Raw genomic sequence first — 15,671 nt, forward strand, 5'->3', positions numbered from 1 at the left:
TGATTGTAATGAGATGCACATAAATTGTAAGGCTTGTAATGAAACAAAAAAAATCATATTCTTGCCTGGTAATACTGGGTGTAATGTCTACACCTGAAATAAGTCATCTCGGTGTGCTGAGTGTAATGAGATGCACATAATTTTAAAGAGTTTAATGAGATGAAAATAAATCAAACACTTGTCTTAAAATGAAAGATGTACAAAGATGCACACACCTGAAGGGCATTGTCCTAAATGGGTTCAATTTAATGAGATGCGTTTAATTTGCGAAGGGGCTAAATGAGATCGGCCCAGAGAGAGGCTGAGAAATCTAAAAGAAGACCTGCTTGGAAGTGGTGGAATAGAACCTGCCTTGTGGGCTAGAAGTAAGATGTCAAGAAGCACACAGTATGATGCAGGCAGCACTATCTGCTGGCCTTGGTTCTTATCCCCTGGCCTGCGATGCCCTGCAAAGCTGAATTAACATCAGCCCAGGTTGATGCTGTACGTAGTAAGCACCTATGAAAGCTTAGGGGATGGATAAATGGCTTTGAAGTTGGAGTCTGTATGGAAAAAAGGAAAGAAGGGAACTATGTAGGACCTTGAAAGAGGAGCCGGAGACTCCTGTTCTCTTCTCCTTTCCCCTCCCTTCCCTCTTCTCTCTTGTTCTTCTTAGGTGGGGTCTCTTTATGTAGCCCAAACTGGTCTCAAACTCTTACATCCTCCTGCCTTTATGCCTTAGATGCTTGGATTACAGGAACATATGCCTACCTATGTCTATTTATTTATTTATTTATTTATTTATTTTTTGGTTTTTTTTCAAGACAGGGTTTCTCTGTGGCTTTGGAGCCTGTCCTGGAAGTAGTTCTTGTAGACCAGGCTGGTCTCGAACTCACAGAGATCCGCCTGTCTCTGCCTCCCAAGTGCTGGGATTAAAGGCGTGCGCCACCACCACCCGGCTTGAAAGGGCCTTTCTGATGGACTGGCAGTGAGGGACAGAAGCTAGACTGACCAGTTTCTTGGGCCCTACTATCAGAGTTTCATTTTAGACTAAGGAAATCCACTTACCCCCCACTCCGTACCCCTCCCTGTCATTACCACAGAGGACATCTCTTTGGGTTGGGTAGCATCTGAATCATGCAGACAATGGCTTGCTGCCTCCTGAGAACACAACCACCCACACCACAAACTCACTTCCAGTTGTCAGCATGGGTGAGAAGATGGCACCCCGGGATGGAAAAACCTTGGGCAGAAAACCACATTGGTCTAATTTCTTCGGGACATATTTTCTGCTGTGTGTTTTGCAGAATCCTTAAAACATATGCCTTGGAAGAAGCAGAGACAGATCAAGTGAATCTAAGGAACAGCTAAACAGTTAAATAGGCTTCTTTTCCTGCAGGACTTTTTGGAGCCCTGACTATAATGTGCATTGCACAAAATATATGACATATTTATCTAAGAGCATTGGGGTAATTTGGTTGGTATTTATTTTAGCTAAGAGTATTCAACCAATTTGGTCATGAAATTTTTTTCTTTTATATATATTTTTCATATATATATATATGATTTCTTACTTTATTTGTATGTGTGAGTGCCCACATGTGTGTTATGTACACAGTGTGCCTGCCTGGTTCCTGCAGAGGTAAGAGAAAGGTGTCCTGACTGGCAGGTATCCTTACAGGCAGTTGTGAGCTGTCTAAGGGGGGGGGGGGTTCTGGGAACTGAATGTGTGTCCTCCCTACAAGAACAGCAAGTGTTCTTAACTGTTGAGCCTTCTTTCCAGTTCCTTTGAATGTGTGTGTGTGTGTGTGTGTATGTGTGTGTATTCATTCATTGAAACCTCTTCTTGAAGTGACAGTGAAGTCTCTCCCAATTCTCTCTTTTTACTTATGTTTTATTTTTTGAGGCAAGTCTCACGTATTCCAAGCTGTCCACTAACTGATTATGTAGCCGAGGATGGCCTTGAACTTCGGGTTCCCCTGCCTCCATCTCCAGAGGGTTAGGACAATTTATGTGATCTACCATGCCTGGCTCTCCATCTTTCCAGTTCTGGGAGGTGATGTTGTAATGGGTTTGTTATCTTTTTGTGAATCTTCCTACTTTTCTGACCCCTTCTGCATCCTTGGCCTGGCCGCAGGGAATGCAGAGATGAGTCTGGGGCAGACCCTGCCCTGGACATAGTATGAGGGTTAAAGCTGCTGCTTGGGCTGCATCTCTTTCCACGTTCCAGGACTTCCTACCTATAATCAAAGTAAGGTGGACATATGAGAGTGATGTGTGGACCATGGCTACACCGACTTGGATGATAAAGTCCTGGGGCAACAGTGGGGAAATACAAAAGTCTACATGGGAAGAGAGCTGCGGTCAGGTCTCCACTGCAGTGCAGAGAACTGTCAGGAGAGGGCAGTGCAGAGCTTCCTCTGTCCTCTCCATGCTCTGACTTAAAAGAGTGTCAAGCTGGACCATCTTCCTCTCCAGACACCCACCAGAGGTCACCCTGAAAGCCCCCTACTTTGTGCCTTTCTGAGGGAGGTCAGTTCAACATAGGGGATTCTGGGGCTCCAGATGCTGTCTGGCCCAGATCCCACTGAAGGCATAAAGGACCTCTAAGGAAAGAGAGAACTGTGCACCAGCATTTCGGTAGGTGATAAGATTTACTGAAAACTTCGCGGCCACATTCAGTACTGGTTTGGTGGATACATTGGAAGGAGGTTGCATAACATTAGGCAGGTGGAAGGGGCTGGAAGAGATGTAGGCATGTGTACCCATGTGCACATATGCACACATGTCTGTGCTGATTAGGGTGCTTGTCACGGTGCTGAGTGGAGGAAGTTATGTGTGGATGTATGTATTTTAACAAGAAAAATGAACCAGAAGAGGAAACACGTTTTATCCACTGCGTGTTGCAAAAGTCTCACGCCAAAAAAGCTTGCCTTTCCTCTAGGTATGGCATCAAAAGGGAGTAAAAAAATGATTGGATCACCCAGATTATAAATAAGGTTATTTGTTTCTCAAAAATCCCTAGTAAAACATTAAATATCAGCTCTTTTGGGGGGAGAAATACATTCATTTCCGGGAGACCTCAGAAAAGTGACTATCCTTTTGCTCCGCCCAACCAGGTAGAAGAGGGGAGGCCCTGAAGGTCCCAAGGGTCCCCTCCGGTTGAGCCAGATAGCCACTCACGTCCTAGCACTGAAGGAGATGGTTAATGCACACTTACAAATGAAACTGCACATCCATCACATTAAACCCAATGGAAAACACACACGTGATCAGTCCTGCCATTCACAGCCATAGAATAGGAAGGGACAGGAGGAGCGGGTGCCAATCATGGGCCCTCCGAGTTGGGCTTGGAGGGTGTGAGGGCGGATGGTAGGTAGCCTCCTCCCAGGAGCCCCCAGTTCCTTCAGCGCCGAGCCCAATGGTGTGTGCAGATCAGTTTGTCCACCATCTTCCTGCCACGTTGGGTACTGAAGGCAAGAGCAGCAGCACGTCTTCAGCCCCTGGCTTCCCACTGGGATAACGCTTCTTTCCGATGTGTCTTCTGCCTTCTCTGGAGGATGGAATGGAGAAGGAGGCTAGAGGCTGGCGGTACCAGCCTGGGAGCAGAGGGATACCATGGGGACCTGTGGAGGGTCACAGAGGGGCTGGGCTATCTGAAGAACTCCATCTGAGGAGAGGAGCATCTAGGGTAAAACGTCAAGGTCCTATCGTTACAGGAGATGTGATGTGATCGCCTCGGGACAGATGTGGTCCCCAAAGTCATCTTAATATGGCTCCCGATCCAGGTTCTGCCGCCTGCTTGGTCCTAGAGCTGACCCAGATGGAGAGCCGCTCTTAAGCTCTTCAGGTTGGACCCACTGACAATGCATTTCCAAGACAAAGGAGAAGTCTCTTTGGGCTTCCATCCCCTTCTCCTAAGTCCACGGCTGCTGTGCTAAGAGACAGGGTCCTAGTGGGGCAGGCTGGAGCCCTGTGCAGTCTGCGTCCCACTCGGATCTGTAGGATACGGTGTTGCCTCAGGCCCTCCTCCTCTGGCCGCCAGTTATGCATATGGACCATCCTTGAGTGTCTTTCAAGGGAGCTCAGATTCTCCTGGGGGGAAATGTTAGACCCCCCCTCTCTCACCCTTCCCTCCAAGTCTGCCCCTTGGCAAATGTCCACTCTGCAAAAAGCGCCTGTCCACCTCACAGGGCAGGGCTTGTAAACAACCCAAGTCCTTTTCCGTGTGGAGCCATGGGTGCCACCTGTCTTCGGGTATTTGGTGAGTCCAGATCTCACTCTGCCTTCCGTCACAGGCTGACTGGCCCCGGCAATGGAGTGCCCTGCAGTCCGAGGGTCTGGAAGTAGGTGTTCATGGAAGCGTGGTGGTTGGGAAGGAGCAGGGTGTTTTGCCTCTGCATTTCTTCAAGCTATGATTCGGGGAAGCTAGGGCCCAACTTTCTTGGTGCTGCCTGCCCACATCCCCTCCCTCCCACCCTGAACCCTCCTGATGACACTCCTTTCCTGCTCAGTGACCAGTGCCACCTGGGCTGCCTGACTACTCCAGGGAGTCACTGTGTTCCAAGCCCAGGTCGCTGACATTCGTTGTCTGCAGCTCATCTGCCTCCTCCTCTAACTCCTCCTCCTCTTCTTCTTCCTCTTCCATATCGTCTTCATCCTCTTCTTCGGTTCCATCCAATGAGTCATCGTGTGCAGCCATCATGGCCTGCTGCATGGCCATGGTGGCATTATCGGAGGACAGGGACTGCAGGTTGTCCAAGTTGATGGAACCTGCATGGGAGAGGAGAAAGGTTAGGTTACACAAGGGCTGTTGGTCGGGTCCAGCAACTTTAGTGATGGACAGGGTGGATGGGCTGGCTCGTGGGATGGTTTGTAAGAGCACCAAACACTGAGTGAGACAGTTCACCATCATGGAGATGCCCACCCCTCCATTCTTTGGCTTCTCTTGCACCATCCCAGGCAATACCCCAGGCTAATACATACTCAGTATTCTCTATGTAAGTATAGGGAGCACTTTGAGTTTTATTTATTTATTTTAGTTTCTAACTACTACGCTATGAAGCAGGATCCCTGATCCCAACTCGGATGAGGAGGAAACTAAGTCTCAGATAGCTAAGTCATGGATTCAAGGAACTGTGTCAGTACTGACCGAGCCGGGATTTTCTGAAAACTTGCCCGGCACCACCTCTATTTATTCCTCTTCTACCTCGACAGATGGTCACCCACCACACAGAAACCGGGGTACAGCCATATGCATGAAGCTATGCATGCACATGGGCGTCTCCACCCTACTGCCCACACAGTGGCCTTCACGTGCCAACCTCAGAGTTGTCTCACTGATTAAATTATTCATTGTTCACCAGAAAACCAACAATTTGAAGAGCATGTATGAAGGGTGTGATGGAGAATCTGGAGGAACAAAGCTTCTCTTGGCCTCTGTTCACAAGCCAGATGCCCGCCTTGGTATTTATAGATGCCGTGGCCTTGGAGAGCTAAGCCGATACTGACTGCACTGAGCAACCCAGGGATATGAGGAAGGAGGAGGGGGTTCTGATGAGCAGTCACTGATGCTAAGGACTGTCATCTTCCACTCCTTTGTGAGCTTGCTTTACGTTTGTTAAAAATTTACACAAGGAGTTTTGGAGTTCTTTTGGCTCGTACTTGTAATAGTCATCCTAGCGCTAAGAAGGCAGAGACAGGAGATCAGAAATGCAAGGATTTTTCTTTCCTTTCCTTTTCTTTTCTTTTTTTTTTTTTTTTTGGTTTTTCGAGACAGGGTTTCTCTGTAGCTTTGGAGCCTGTCCTGGAACTCCCTTTGTAGACCAGGCTGGTCTCGAACTCACAGAGATCCGCCTGCCTCTGCCTCCCGAGTGCTGGGATTAAAGGCGTGCGCCACCACCACCCGGCCAATGATTTTTCTTGACTACAAAGTATGTTTGAGGCCAGGCTACATGAGATTCTGTCTCAAACAAAACAAAACACAAGCATGCAATAGCAAAAACAAAAATGTGCACACAACATCCCTTCTTATAGTAAGACTTATAAAAAGTAGAGGAAAGCTTTTTATGTGAAGGCACAATGACAGGGGCCCTGGTTGGGTGAGGAGACGGTCATTTCTTGAATCTTTGCATTCCAGGAGCCCCACCAGCCCCAGCCTATGGCGAGTCCTGATCTTACCATCAGGGTTCGTCCCTGGGGTGCCACCCTGCTGCTGCAGGACCCCGGCAGCAATGGAATTGGGCCAGAATCTTTGGGTGGGCCGGTGCTGAGACTTGATTTTCTTGGCTTTGGGAGCAGGATCTGGATTGCTGGCATCGAGCATGGGCTGCAGGATGCGCCTCCGAGCGTTGATGAACCTGCCCAGGGGGAATTGTGAAGATCTGGTTAGTGGCTATCTGGGTCACATGGGTGGTTTTGGGGTGGGGAAGATGTGAAGGCTAAGCTGCTCCGTGGTGTCAGTGGTCAGATGTACCAGGCTTGGGGTACCAAGCCCTCTGTGTCTGAGGAGTTTGTGAATTACCTGGGGCTTGGTGACCACAGGCAGTGTGGGAAGAAGGCATGAGGAGTTGTCATTATTTTGGGGCATAAGCCATACAGATGGCTGGGTGCCGGGGTCGCAGCCCCACCGCTCATATTACAACACAAAATCCACCGGTTTTGAACAGAGAAAGGAAGAGTTGTGCTCAGAGTCACCGAATTCTGACTTGGATTTATGACAGTGGCCCAGCTTTAGGGTCTAGTACCATCCATCCGGCCTGGCCAGAACAGATAAGGATACTGATGTTCCTGTGGGCTCAGGAAGGCATCTCTCCCTCCTCCTTCCCACCTTACTTTGTAAAATGCTTTGGTTTCAGCACATAAGGAGTTGGGTAGACCAAATAGCCACAGCTGGCTGTACCTTTGCTACCTGATGCAGGACCCTCTGGTCTGTCTGCGCTGGGCTAGTGAGCCCAGATTCTCGGGCAGTGTTGGTTTCTAGGGATGTGTTTGACCCAATCTCCCAGCAGAGGGCGCCGAGAAGCTGCTGTTGCAGCCCAGGACAGGCTGAGTCAGGTTCCCCGACTCAAAGAGGACTGGCCTGGCAGTGGAGCTGAGGCTGAGGTAGGTGTGGGCATTTTACCTCCTTTCCCTGATCCGCATTCCCTTGCCAAGTGTGTGCCCCTGGATCTGAGAGCCTGTGGGCAGGTGGTACCAACTTACCAGTTGTTAACTTGCAGGAGGGTGAGGTTTGTCTGGGCCGCAATCTGCCTCTTCTCGTCTTCTGTGGGGTAGGGGTGCTGAAATGAAAGAAGGGCCGATGAGCTGTAGCCATGTGGTTGGCCCGGAGTTCATCAAGACATGGACACAACCGAAGGCTTGGGAGCCCAAACTGGGGAAAGGCAATGCTTGTTCTCAAGGGCGATAGGCCTAGCGTGTACACAGAGGCTCCCAAGTGCCTTAGACTTCCCAGCTCATTCTCATAATGGAGACCAGGGTAGTGTTTAGAGTCCGTTCACTATTGATCACAGGACACTTTCCTCTGCTTCTCACTTGATCCCTCCGGAAGGCGGCTTTCTCCGAGCTAGGATCAACAATGGCCTCCAAAGCCATGGAAGGTAGTAAGTGGGGGAGAGGGATGGGGATGGATCAATGCAAGCTAAGTTAATTGATATTTATATCTACTGCGTGTCAAGATTTACACTAGACATTTGGAAAGACAGGATAAATATATCGGTATACTGTTGACGCCGAACCTTTTAACCCTTTGGAATGTTTCCATACCTTTAGCTTCATTTCATCGAACCAACTGCGAGGCAGATCAGATGAGAAAACTGCCCCCTGTCACTCGGATGGAAGTACTGACTCAGTTCTGCAGACTGTGGCTCTGTGTGCCCTTGTGGAGGGCTGAGTGGTACAGGTGTGCCCTGTACATGCATGCTGCATGCTTCGGCCCAGCCTTGATTATGTGTTTACTCTCCCTCTTCAACCACACTTCATGAGGGTATAATATGCTCTTTTGAATGCGTGCTTGTTGCCATCACACACAAATGACCACTGACGGAGGAAGACAAAGGAAAGTTGGAGATGCTGTGGTTTGGGTACTGAGTGCTATGGAAGCTTACAGGAAGGAAATATGAATTGGCCGGAACCCTGGGAAGATGGCTAAGGGGAGTGGCATTAGAGAAAGGAAAAATCTGATTGGATGTGGTACCTCATGCTTATAATCCCAACACTTCAAAGGAGGAAGCTGGGGGATCAGCCTTGTCTATAGGAGACACTCAGGGAAAAAAATAATCCTAATAAAGAAACAGAAACAAAAGAAAGGGAAAGCCGAGGGAAGCAGGTCTTGAGGCCAATGGGTGCTGAGGCCGATAACAGAGTTAATGTGTTTCTAGGGCTTTCTGAGGCTTTTGAACACGTGTCTAACATCCAGTAGGCATCATGAGAATCAAAGGGACCAAAGATTCTCCTAGAAGCAGGGGAGACATGGCGGTCTTCAGGGTAGAGGGCCAAGTCATCCAGCATTCTCAGACCAGGACCATTCTTTCTGCTTGTGTTGCCTGTAGAATAGAAATGCTGGGACGTTCGAGAGTCCCAGAGATTGGGCCTCACAAGCCTGCTCTGCTGTGACTAGCTGTGAGACCTCAGGCCTGGCACTTAACAAGACATTATTAAGTTATGTAATGATTAAATACTTGTAAAGAGTTCGTACTGCAAGGATGGGGTGGTGTGGGCAGGATGTTTAAAGCTCACAGAGGGAGGAATTGGAGTGCCACAGCATTGGAGTGCTGTCATTAGCAGTGAGGAAGGAAAGCAGCCTCTTCAGCTGGCCTCAGGATCATGTGTTGCTTAATTTACACCTCTGACCCTGACCACCACACCAGGGCATCTGACCCTGTGACTCATACAATATTAAGAGGCTAACAAGAAGGAAAACATGCCAACATTACCAGGACCAATTTCATGCTAATTGGGAGGGAACAGAAGGAGGCCAGAAGGGAAGATATCAGGCCCTGGACCGGAAGGGACTCTGGGACCCTGGTGATTCACAAGGTTCACAGGAAGGTGCCAAGCAGCCTCCTTGTCCATGGCTGGTAGATCTATGAACCAAGTCATCCCTTGTTACCTATGAATGGTTGGTTCTGAGATCCTCATATATATCAACATCTGTAGATGTCCCAGTCTGGTTCCATAACATGGCACAGTATTTACATACAGCCCATACATCCTACACAGAGCTGGGCACTGAGCACTCTGGAAGCTCAGAGAAAGGGAATCCATGGTGGCCAGATTCTTCTGGGTTCTGAGTTACTTACAATACCTCAGACAATCATATGGAAATATGTTATATTAGTTAGGGAAATAATGTTTTTTTTTTTTTAAAGATTTATTATTTCATTGTGTGTATGGGGGTGTGGCCACAGAAGCCAGAGAAGGATGTTGGATCGCCTGGGGTTAGAGTTACAGATAACTTTGAATCACGCAATATGGGGGCTGGAACCTGAATTTGGGCCGTCTGGAAGAGAAGCTAGCATTCTTTTTTTTTTTTAATATTTATGTATTTATTATGTATACAATATTCTGTCTATGTGTATGCCTGCAGGCCAGAAGGGAGCACCAGACCCCATTACAGATGGCTGTGAGCCACCATGTGGTTGCTGGGAATTGAACTCAGGACCTTTGGAAGACCAGGCAATGCTCTTAACCTCTGAGCCATCTCTCCAGCTCGAAAAATAATGTTAAGAAAGAGAATTTGTATGTGCCTAGTGTAATTTTTTTTCAAATATTTTCAGTCCACACTTTGTTCAATCTGTATTATATGGAACCTGCAGGTATGTGAGTTGACCACAAAAAAAAAAAAAAAAAAAAAAAAAAAAAGGACTGTCTTTCAGCCTCCACATTCTGCATTACTGTTCTACAGCTGAAGCTTCTTCTCTTGTCATCCCACTGCGGGCACTTATAAATGTCACTGAAAATTTGTCACAGGTCAAATCCTCAGAGAGGCCTTTTCCAGTTCTCTGAGGCCTAGGTAATCACCAAGGCCTCTGAGTAAGTGCATTGCCCTTATCATTCAGGGACATAAGTATCCTCCAGGAAGCCGCGGGCTGCTCTTTGGCAGGAACCCTGGATCATCAGATGTCACCTCCACAAGTCTACCAGTCATGGCAATCGTGTTCGCGTTCAGTGATGCTATATGAATATACAAGTCAGCAGACACAGGAGGGACATGTGGATCAGGTTGGTTCTTGAGCTGAGCTAAGTCACCAGCTTACACAGGCTAGATGTCGGCTGCTTCCAGAATTCTAGAAGTCAAATACATCTGAAGTTGGGAGTTCACAGCTGACGTGAAGGGTGTGTATGTGTGGGTCCTCTATTGAAGGTGGCCTGTACCAAGGTGTCTTTAGATCATAGGACAGAGGTGGCTTGGTTTGGTTGGGAGGCTGTCTAGGGAGGTGGGGCCTCAACTTGGCTTTGAGGAATAGCTGAGCTAATCCAGTAGAGAGATAGGCCTTCCAGGCAGGAGCCTTATACCATGACTTAGCTCTAAGCCAGTCAGCATCTCTTCTGCTTTCCCCTGTTAAGGCGCCTGAGAGGGAAGTCCCCAGCCTAGCATGGAAGGATGGTGCTTTCTATCTCTTAGGAGGGGACTACCAGTACTCAAGGGTTGAATACCTCAAACACAGATGGACAGACTTGTATCTAACAGCTCAAAGAATGAGTATTGCCTAAGACTTGCTGATTATTAGATATTAGATCCCTTACTACTTCCACTACCTGGTCCCACCACCTCTCCTCAGAGCAGTAACTGAGGAGGCAGGGTGGAGGCTGTGGCTAAGTAGAAACACTTAGCCCAGCTTTGGGAACAGGTGTGTGAGCCAGAACATTCCTGGCACCGCAGCTGAGGGCCAGAGGAGCAGCCCAGCTTGTACACGCCTCAGACCACATGATTCCTGAGGACAGAATCAAAATAGTCCTGGCTCCTGGTCAGGCCACGATTGAGTCAGTGCTACTTTTAGCACAACTGGAAAGGCTTGAGGCCAAGGACAAGAGAGGGAGTGGAAGGAGATCTTAGGAGGTACGCACTGTGCCATGGGAGCCACCCTGTGACCACCAGCTGGGGGGACGCCCCTGGAGGCGCAAAGGAAGGGCCCAAGCTGGAGCTGAAGCACCCTCCAAGTGCATGAGCCTTCCTTGGAAAAGGTATAGCACTGAGCAGAAGATTCCAGATCCTTCTCAACATCAACCTGAAGACTTCCACAACTGGGCAAGGCTGCTCGATGGTGAAGAACCATTGAAGAGAGGGCAGAGTCTTGCCTCACCATCTGAGGACTGTTTGGCCTTGGCTACTTGACCTGTGTCTTTCATTCTTAGCTTTCTCTGGTTATCATGGGAGTAGGAAAGGAACCCATTTACTGGTCTTCAGAATGACGAAATGGGCTGGCAGAACAAGCGTGTGATTCTGACAGATGTATACAGGCCTCCCAGACTTCTCCAGTTGAACACTAAAATCTAGGGACTTAAAGTATGTGCATTAAATGAATGTTTTCTTGTTTGTTTGGTTTTTTTTTTTTTTGCAGCTCTTCCTGACTGCCCCCTTCAAACCTCCACAGTTCTTATCTCTTAGGGCTCAAAGGACACTGAAGTAAGTAGCTTTTAGTTTGAAGGATGAGCTCTGGTCAGAAAAAACTAGTCTAGTAATGATTTTTGTCATCTCTGACAACTTCTTTTGTTCAAACCCACCCTGGTATGACCCTTCCACCTTCTTAGCTCATGTGCATCTCACTGCATGGTTGCCAAACCTTTCTCCACCCCACCCCAAGCCCCCAACCTCAACAACCATATGGCAGGGGCTTGCCTTGGGGCCTTCATTCTGTGGGCATGGCACAGGTTAGGAGGGCCTGTGACCCAAAGGGAGGCAGCCAATAGGGCCAGAGTTCATTGTGGTTTGGTTGCTGTATAGTTTTCTACTGTGGAAGTGTCCCACCTCCTGCCTTGAGTCTCTAAGCTATTCTTTGTCCCTGTAGCTTCTATTTCAGCCCATTCATCACACTGCAATAAGACTGGTTCTTTGTAATTTGCTTCCATCCCTGCTCCTGCTCACCTTAAACCCACATAGTCTCCTTCCAGCTTCAATGCTTCCTTAGATCCCTCCCACTCATAGGGGTAGCTTGTTATCTACCACCCCAAAGAGAACAGTAGAACAGTTGTCAGGTTTTTTTTTTTTTTTTTTTTTTTTTTTGAGAAAAGGTACCATAAGTTTCTCTTTCTCTCCTTCCCATCTGCACAGAGATGGCCTGGCCCACTGTGTTTGGCACTTACTTGTTGAATGAATTCATGTGGAGGTTTGGGCTATGTGTAGCCTTAGAAGGAGGATAGATAGTGACTCACTGATTCAGATCCCCAGGAATTAGGTGACACCCCCCCCAAGTCACCCTACTGCTTCTCCTTGATTGACTGTAAAGTGTTTGTGGGGAATCAAGAGGGGATACTTAAGAATCTATCAAGATACCCCACTTCTGCTGGGCGGTGGTGGCGCACACCTTTAATCCCAGCACTCAAAAGGCAGAGGCAGGCAGATCTCTGTGAATTTGATGCCAATCTGGTCTACAGAGCGAGTTCCATGTCATCTGGGGCTACAATCCTGTCTCAAAAAACAGAAGAAGAAGCCCCATTTCTGTAGAGGGGTCGCAGACGTGAGTCTATAAATAACATGATTTCTATATGGTTTGGATCCTGAACCTGTCTCTCAGTAGCTTCAGATCTTGGCCAATTTTCCTCATCTGCAAAGTTGGGAAATCATCCTGCCAGCATCAAGGTGGCTACATGGATGACGTGAGTTCACAGAACTGTGTGTCACATTCCGTGTGTGTTTGTTAAAAAGAGGTCAGAGAGGGAAGAGAAATCTGTGGCTCAGCACACATGCTCCAGCTTAGAAAAGGCTGCAGGTGGTCTGCTGTCCGCCAGCAAGAGCCCACGCCCTTCTGCAGGTGTGCCATGCTCCTCTGGTCTGCTGTCTGCCAGCAAGAGCCCACGCCCTTCTGCAGGTGTGTCATGCTCCTCTGGTCTGCTGGCCGCCAGCAGGAGCCCACGCCCTGTGGTGTACCATACCATGCTCCTTTCCCCCAAAGGGCTTTCTTTCCTGCATCCTCAAAGACTGCTAGGTCCTGTGCACATGTGTGTTTTCTCCTAACCTTCACAGGTTTCCGAGGGATAGTGTGAGACTGTATATCTCTCATGACATTTTTGGAGGGCATCTCTGAAAGCCACCAGTCTCCTGTGGACTGTCCTGGACTCTCCGACACTCTGTCACCCACCCTAGGGAGTCAGAAGGCAGCTTCTCTTTCGGTACAATGAACAGTGGGTGTGAGTAAACAATCTCATGCCATAGTAGAAATTCTAGGCTTAAGACTCTTTGGCATTGAGAGGTGGGTGCCCAAGAACAAAGCCAGCTGCTTTCTGCTTCCCATTCTGGCCATGCCACGGTGCCATGTGGGTCATCAAACTCCAAGGTAAGAAGGTAAGAACAGGAATGAAAAGAACTTCATGATGAGAGTATTTTGGAGGGAGGTTTTAGACCCTTCTGGCAGCAACAGTTAAATGTTAAAGCAACAGTGGACGATGATCACTTGAGAGACAATTGTCATCCGAAGTGACCACCAACATCCCACTCAATCCCAAGCCCAAGCTGTCCTTAAAGTCCAGCCTAAAGGCCAACTCCTTTCCCCCAAGACCTGTGAATAAACACCTCCAAACTGCTCAGAGCCTAAAGACTTCTGGAGCCCATCGTCTCCCCCTTGAGCCCAAGAAAGGGCTGTGTAGAGATAGTGGTGCTTTACCTCAGCTATGGCTTGGGGGCCAGGATTGGCCAGAGGCCCCTGACTGGTCTCCACAGCAAGCAGACCAATGACTTGGCTATTCTGAGAAGACTGGGGCACTGGGCTCTGTGGTGCCACCGGCACCCACCGTCACATGGCACTCAGCGCAGGGTGCTCTGAGATGGTTCAGACAGTCTCTCTGTTGAACTCCATCTGCCTTTCTGGGATTTCGACCAGACTTTTCCACAGTCATACAGAAGTCTATGGGGACACTTCCCTCCTGCAGACAGCAGTATTACCCCTGTGGGATGCCCACAGCAGCTGGCTAAGTGAGGACACTTCAGTGTGTGGAGAATGCGGGGCTATGCAATCAAGCCACCGGCAAATTAGACTTTGTTCTCAGTTCACAGATCTCAGAGAAGCACACCGCTAGCTCTAGTTATACAAGTAGTAAGGGGCAGGTCAGTGGTAGGGTTTGGTCCCCTGCACCCTAAACCAGGCTATTCTATCTCTAGCCACTTGTCAAACACTGTGCTTTAGAACACATTAGCAATCGTCTTCAACATGGTGTGTTGGTTAGCTTTGTCAACTTTATACAATCTAGAATCAATTGAGGAACTGTCTAGATTAGGTTGGCCTAGGGTACGTGCTCTGTGTGTGTGTGTGTGTGCGCGCGCGCACATGCACGTGTGTGTGATAGGAGGGACACATTCTTTTTATTATCTTGATAAGGAAAGATCCAGACAACTGTGGGCAGTACCATTCCCTGGGCTTGGGAGCCCAGTTTGTATAAGAAAGGAGAGCTAACAAGCTAGCAAAGCTATCGCATCCATTTCTCACTGCTTTTGACTGTGGATGTGACATGACCAGTTGTTGGAAGTTCTTGCCTGGATTTCTCCACAATGATGAACTGTACCCTGGAGCCATAAGCTGAAAAAAGCCCTTTCTCCCCTAAGTTCCCTTTCCCAGGAGGTTTAGCTGCAGCAACAGACACAAAGTCAAACAGCAGACACTGCTCTACCTGCTTTAGAAGGAGGAGCTCAGAGCTAGGGCAGCTGACTGACCTGTTGAAAGCCACAGAGCAAGTGAGCATGGAACCAAGCAGGACCACAGCAGGTCTACAAGCCTCCCAAGCTCGGTGCCTGATGCCCTGCCGTCTGCCTTACTTGAATGTGCTGCTCCTACATTTGAATGGGTCAGAGATCTACAGTCCTTCTCATCCTTTCCCCGGAGGATGTGCCTCCTGTTGTCACTTTAACAGACACCCTCCTCTGTCTGGGCACATCTCTGAATATGATGTCGAAGGACTTTGTGTAAAGCCGGGCGGTGGTAGCGCACGCCTTTAATCCCATCACTCAGGAGGCAGAGGCAGGCGGATCTCTGTGAGTTCGAGGACAGCCTGGTTTACAAGAGCTAGTTCTAGGACAGGCCCCAAAGCTACAGAGAAACCTTGTCTCAAAAAACCAGAAAAAAAAAGGGGGAATTTTGTATGATCTGATACTTGGTTCTGGACAGCTATTCTGTATCTGACCAGCACAGGCAGCCAGTGTCTCTCATCTTTACTGACTCCTGCATTCTTGACTCTTTGGAGTGTTTGCTCTGTGTATTTAAGTGTTTTGTTTGCTTTTGAGACAGGGTCTCACACAGCCTAGCCTTGAATTCCTGTTTCTCCTGTCCTTACCTTCCAGGTGTCTAGATTAGAGGCATGTACTGTCATACCTTGGCTCCTGGCTTTAATAAAAAGATGATGATGATGCACGTAGGTATGTTTCTCCCCGTGTGTGTGTGTGTGTGTGTGTGTGTGTGTGTGTGTGTGTGTGTATGGAGATCAGAGAACAACCTATGGGAATTGGTTCTCTCATCCCACCCTGTAGGTTCTGGGATTACCCAACT

At 48.5% G+C, this 15,671-nt stretch overlaps 1 protein-coding gene across 2 annotated transcripts in view; it reads right to left on the reverse strand.

The window, feature by feature from the left end:
• Positions 1 to 2,624: 2,624 nt before the first annotated feature.
• The window catches only part of Pknox2 (PBX/knotted 1 homeobox 2), a 271,278-nt gene continuing 258,231 nt past the window's right edge, over positions 2,625 to 15,671 (reverse strand). For both annotated transcript variants that reach the window (XM_057767848.1, XM_057767846.1), the window contains 3 exons: positions 7,183 to 7,259; positions 6,160 to 6,338; positions 2,625 to 4,752 (listed from right to left, as the gene is read on the reverse strand). In XM_057767848.1, coding sequence (XP_057623831.1) covers positions 4,520 to 4,752; positions 6,160 to 6,338; positions 7,183 to 7,259 — 489 coding nt within the window. In that variant the 3' untranslated portion in view covers positions 2,625 to 4,519. The remainder of the gene's footprint in view (positions 4,753 to 6,159; positions 6,339 to 7,182; positions 7,260 to 15,671) is intronic.

Source organism: Chionomys nivalis, chromosome 4 (genome assembly GCF_950005125.1).
Source record: "Chionomys nivalis chromosome 4, mChiNiv1.1, whole genome shotgun sequence".
NCBI lineage: Eukaryota > Metazoa > Chordata > Mammalia > Rodentia > Cricetidae > Chionomys > Chionomys nivalis.